This window comes from Notechis scutatus, chromosome 3 (assembly GCF_049901735.1).
Source record: "Notechis scutatus isolate UNSWTSFEM ecotype Mainland chromosome 3, rNotScu1.2, whole genome shotgun sequence".
Taxonomy (NCBI): Eukaryota; Metazoa; Chordata; class Lepidosauria; order Squamata; family Elapidae; genus Notechis; species Notechis scutatus.
Window position 1 is genome coordinate 15,967,550 of NC_142011.1, and position 6,000 is coordinate 15,973,549.

Below are 6,000 nucleotides of genomic sequence, written 5' to 3' on the forward strand. Positions count from 1 at the left end.
TTTCCATCTGCTCCTGATAAAAGATAGGTTCCCAGATGTAAGAAAAACATTTTTTTATGCTTAGAGTTACACTCAAGATAGTAGTTCCAACTTAGCAACCAAATAATGGATTAAGTGGATGGATTTGTGGAATGTATGAGAAAATGAATGGCTATTTTCCCAACTATATTTTTTCCCACAGATGGGATGGAAGGTGTGTCCTCATCTTCTGATAAAAAACATGCTCCTGAAGTAAAAGTGAGAAGCAGTGGGAAAAAAAATAATAACGTCAGGAGATAAGAAAAAATAAAATAAAGGGAAACTAGCTAAATTTATGGGCTATAGATGAAATGAAAGAAATTTCATGAGTACAAGCATAAGAAAAAAGAATTACTGGGCCACATTTGTGCCGAATTAGAAAGATGTGAAGACGATCCCTGAAATACTTCCAGAATTCCTTTACTTTAGTTTCACCCCAAATCATTGAAACACTTTTATTCTTCATTACTTTCACTCTTTTGGAGGCCGCTTTATGTTCTGGAAACTTGCAAAAACTATGTTACATTTCTATCAGAATCACTTTGCATTTTCTTTAAACTTTGTCTCTTGTCTTTGTTCTATGCAAATCTATCTTCTGAATCAGTTTCAAGATTTAAAAAATGGGAATACAGTGTTACATTGGCTTTCTTCCTTTCTCCATGACTGTTCCCAGTTGGTATTGTTGGGAATGAGATAGCCTAAGGCTCCTACATTATGGAAGATCTCCAGGGCTCAAGTCTCTTTCTGCTCTTAACACTGCTGACTCTCTATAAGCTTCCAGGTGCATTTCAAGGGGTTTGGTTATCCTTCTTAAAGCCTTTCATGGTACAAGGTTGGGTTATCTGTGGGACTGGCTGTCTCTAAATGTCTCTACTTGTCCCATAAAATCCAGCACAGCAGTCATAGCACATTATAAAAAAGATGTTGAGAATCATAGTACAGCACTTCAGGTCACTTCCATGAAACAATGCCACTTAGTGAGACCCAGAAGTCTATCTTTTTTGTCACCAGGCCTCCTCTATGGGATATCCCCCAAAACTGAGACAATCCCAACTCTTCTGTCTCTCTGGAAACCCAAAGGAACATTCCCCCAAGCATTGGACCACAGATTTAAGATGAGCTTCTATAGAGCATAAAACCCTTGAGTAAGATATATGTTGATGGGTCTCAGGTGCTATTATTCTTTTGCTTATTCTGTTCAGTTTTCTGTTTATAGCTTTGTTTTTAATTCCTTGCTTTATATTTTTATTGTAAATTGCCCAGAGATGTTCTTGCAAGTTAGATAAATTATATAAATCTAACAAATAAACATATTCTCTATATACTTGTAGTATACAGATATTGTACATATTATGCACAATAGTTATAGTCATTCTAATGTTTTTACAACATCATTTTCCCCTCTCTTTCAGCCTCTTCCATTATATCATTTCTACTATTCTTTTTTCATACTCCCTATTAAGCTCTTTCCATACAGTTGCTTCTATATCAACATTCTTTATATCCACTTTTCATTTGTTCAGTTGAAAGAGTCATCTATTCCAATCCATTCATATATTTATATTCTAATAGTTTTAAAAACATGATCCATATTTTCTTTTCCCACAATCTTTCTACTTTTTCCTCATTTCTTTCACTTCCTTCTTTTTCTTCTATGTCCATTTCCTCCCAACTTATACTCTACCAGAATAGAGTCAGTCCCACATTCATAATCTTTCACTGTTCTTCTTTATTAATTCTCTCAGCCAGTCATCACAAAAGTTCAAATGAATTGTGCTTTCAGATTTATACTACTTCTTTTGCCAAGTGTACACATGAACAGAATTTACTTAAACCATGTAATTGACAGAGACCAGTATGAAGTTCTGTGTGAAATCTTAAGACTACTTTTTAAAAGTAGATACTCACCAATGACTTAAAAAAAAAACTTTCTCACCTTGTTTTCACCCATCAATCAAAATAACCTTTTTTCTCTGGACCCCATTAATATAGAATATTTTCCCATATTGGTATTGAGTGATATCAACACATAATCACATAAGATTATTCACATTTTTCCTTCCCCCTTCTCTCTCTTAGTGATGTAATGCTTTTATGAAACTATTTCCGTTGTCTAATTTCATTTAATTCATACTCTTCACCACATACTCTTTCTATACCTCAAGTTACAGTCATCCATATACCACGGTTGTCACCAGAAAACAGATAATCAGAGTTGGAAGGGACCTTGTAGGTCGTCTAGTCCAACCCCCTGCCCAAGTGGGAGACCCTACACCATTTCTGACAAATGGCAGTCCAATCTCTTCTTGAAAGTCTCAAGTGAGGGCAAGGTGTTCCATTGGTTGATTGTTCTCACTGTCAGAAAGTTTCTCCTTATTTCCAGGTTAAATCTCTCCTTGTTCAGTTTCCATCCATTATTCCTTGTCTGCCCTACAGGCACTTTAGAATATAGCTTGACCCCTTCTTCTCTGTGGCAGCCCCTCAAATATTGGAAGACTGCTATCATGTCTCCCCTGGTCCTTCTCTTTACTGAACTAGCCAAGCCCAGTTCCTGTAACTGTTCTTTGTATGTCTTAGTCTCCAGTCCCATAATCATTCTGGTTGCTCTTCTCTGTACTTTTTCTAGAGTCTCAACATCTTTTTTATAATGTGGTGACCAAAACTGGATGCAGTACTCTAGGTGTGGTCTTACTAAGGCTTTACAGAGTGATATTAGTACTTCCCTTGATCTTGATTGTATCCCTCTGTTAATGCAACTTAGGATTGCATTAGCTTTTTTGGCTGCTGCTGCACACTGCTGGCTCATATTTAGCTGGTTGTCCACTAAGACTCCAAGATCCCTCTCACAGTTACTGCTATTGAGCCTGGTTTCACCCAGTCTATATGTGTACTTTTGGTTTTTCTTGCCTTTTCTTGGACTTTACTTTTCTTTACATTGAATTTCATTTTGTTAAATACGGCCCAGTGTTCTAGCCTGTCAAGATCCATCTGGATCTTGAGCCTATCTTCTTGGGTGTTAGCTATTCCTGTCACCTTAGTATCATCTGCAAATTTGATAAGTTCCCCTTCTATTCCCTTATCTAAGTCGTTAATGAAGATATTGAAGAGTACTGGGCCTAAGACGGAACCTTGTGGCACCCCACTGCTTACTTCCCTCCATGTAGACTTAGACCCATTAAGGACTACTCGTTGAGTACACTTTGTCAGTCAGTTGCGTGTCCATCTAGTGGTGGTGTTATCTATTCCACTTTTTTCTAGCTTACTAAAAAGTAGGTTGTGGTCGACTTTGTCAAATGCTTTGCTGAAATCAAAATATATTATGTCCACAGTATTTTGCTGGTCTACTAATTTAGTCACTTTGTTGAAGAATGAAATAAGATTGGTTTGGCATGATCTGTTCTTAACAAACCCATGCTGACTGCTAGTTATTACTTTACTTGTTTCTAGATGTTGGCAGATCTGTTTTTTTTATTATCTTTTCCAGTATCTTCCCGGGTATTGATGTTAGGCTGATTGGTCTATAGTTTCCTGGGTCTGTTTTCCCCCCCTTTTTTGAAGATGGGAACCACATCAGCTCTTTTCCAGTCCTCTGGTTGTTCCCTGATGCTCCAGGATTTTTGAAAGATATGGTGCAGTGGTTCTGAGATGACCTCTGCCAGCTCCTTTAAAACTCTGGGATGTACTCCATCAGGCCCCGGTGATTTGTGTTCTCCAGAGAGAGCCATGGATACCAATCTCAATTGCTCATAATGATTTGGAGCAATTAAGACTTTTACATAATGCCTTTTACCTGTTGTCTAGGTTACCTATCTCAAACATACCCATGCCTTATGTAGAATATAGTAGGATACTCTTGTACTGATAGTGATTATCAATGATAGTGATATCAGTTCTCCCCAAGCAATATACCCAAAAAGTATATCAATATACCAAAACTGATATCTACAATTATCAATAAAAGCAATAAGAAGAGAAAACAAAAAACCTTAGTAAATTGAATTATTTAAAAGTATTAATTTACAATTACCATAAAATACTCTATAGCAGTGTTTCTTAACCTTGGTAAGTTTAAAGATGTGTGGATTTCAACTTCTACAATTCTCCAGCCAGCATGGCTGGCTGGGGAATTGTGGGAGTTGAAGTCCACACATCTTAAAATAATTGAAGTGTTGAGAAACTGCTCTATAGGGAGTCAAATAAATTGAGGATACCAGATTTTAAAAAGTGGCTCTAGTTAGAGGTAATGGAGAGAAATATGTTTTCTCAGGTACACACTACATTGTTCATCCAGTTTTTATGCCACCCTTTGAATAGAAGTACCTTCTTGAGTAAATATATCTATATAATAGTAGAAAACAACAGGTGTATCATTTAAAAAATGAAAAAAAAAATGAACTCCTAATATTCCAGAGTTTTAAATTTATTTTCCTTCAATACAATTGTTAAAAAGAAAGTTCAGTTTGAGTGGCCTTCTGGCTAAGATGTTAGACTGTTGCCTTTTTGAGATTTATAAAAAAGAAAATTTATATAAAAAAGAGCTCTTAAAACATTGAGACTTGAATCTTGAATGTTGAGTAAGTTTTTGAATTTTGCTGTCCCCATGAAATACTGTCAGTTTTAAAAGCAGCTTTTTGCCTCATGTGATAACTATACTTTTGTGTCATAAAACCGACACAGCGAGAGCAATACTACAAAACTGTGTCATATTCAAACACTTTCTCATTTTCCTTGAAAAATCACCCAGATTTTTGTGAGAAAGGACATGAGTGTACAGTATGTGTTGATGTCTGTACATATAAAAATTTTGTGGCTTTGAGAAATTCTGTGATTGCTAAATGTTCAGATTTGGTATGGAACATAAATAAACTTGGATTTCCTTAATCTGCAGCCAGAACCACTGAAAGGTACCATTTTGGAAACGATTAGTATTTATATTTGTACTATCAACTTTCTGGGAAGTCTAAGATGACCCTGGAATACATACTGATTCCTCAGTCTGCATTAAAACCTTATTGTCTTTCACCATCCTCTTTCACAGACACATGGTATCTCCTCACATCTCAGTCCAATGCAAATTACCCACAAGGGAATTAGAATAAACACAGGAGAGAGATACACTGGAATTACTGGGGTGCCTGAGTAAATATCTAAAGCTTGGAGACTTCCACTGTGGTGGGAGATGGCTTTCAAGGTGTCCCTCAAGATGTTGTCCTCGGATATGTTGGACTTCAACTCTCAGAATCGCTAGTCAACACACCTGGAGATCATTTGCTACATAAGATTATTTGCCCCACCCTTGGCACCCTGTAAGGACTTCAACTCCCCAAATTTTAGCAATGGCTAGGATGTCTTGGGAATTCTGGGATTTGAAGTCCACACCTGAAGACTGACATTGAAGAAAGGCAGTTAATATTCTCTGTTTTGGGGGCAATTTGGAAGCAGGGGTGGCTGCGGTAGGAAGGACTTAGGACAGATCAAGCTGGATGTTTGGGGCAGGCTTCCTATAGCCACCCCCATAATTGGAGGAAATTTTTAAAAAAGGAGGCGATGGGGTGGAGGTGGTCCATTAGCGGCGACTTTACCAGATCTGAGCTTCAGCCACGAAGTTGAGCTTGTTTTTCTGGGACATGGCGGACACTTTCTCGAACTAGCCAACGTCTCCGGCCAGGAGGAAGACAAACGTCCCGCTCAATTGGGGGGTCGGGGTCCAGGCACAAGCCGGCGAGGCACAAGGCAGCGATAAAGGCGCGCTGTCGGCCTTGCGGCGGCGGCGGCTTCCGTTGCCAGGCGACGGCTGGGCAACGCGGAGGGACGGAAGGCGGAGGCCCGGCGCTTCTGCCAAGGATGGCTGGATGGATGAAGTTGCTGCGAAGGAGGGCAGAGTCCTGGCTTCACCTTGAGATAAAGAGGGCGAACAGTGTCGCTTGTGTGTGTGTGAGAGAGAGAGGGGGGGGGGGGAGGGAGGGAGGGAGAAAGAAAGAA

The 6,000-nt window shown here is 38.8% G+C and overlaps 1 protein-coding gene across 1 annotated transcript in view; it reads right to left on the reverse strand.

Moving 5' to 3' along the window:
* Nucleotides 1–5,776, reverse strand: part of CIMIP1 (ciliary microtubule inner protein 1) — a 28,918-nt gene extending 23,142 nt beyond the window's left edge. Inside the window, exon 1 of the mRNA XM_026664853.2 lies at nt 5,601–5,776. Coding sequence (XP_026520638.1) covers nt 5,601–5,647 — 47 coding nt within the window. The 5' untranslated portion in view covers nt 5,648–5,776. The remainder of the gene's footprint in view (nt 1–5,600) is intronic.
* Nucleotides 5,777–6,000: the final 224 nt, after the last annotated feature.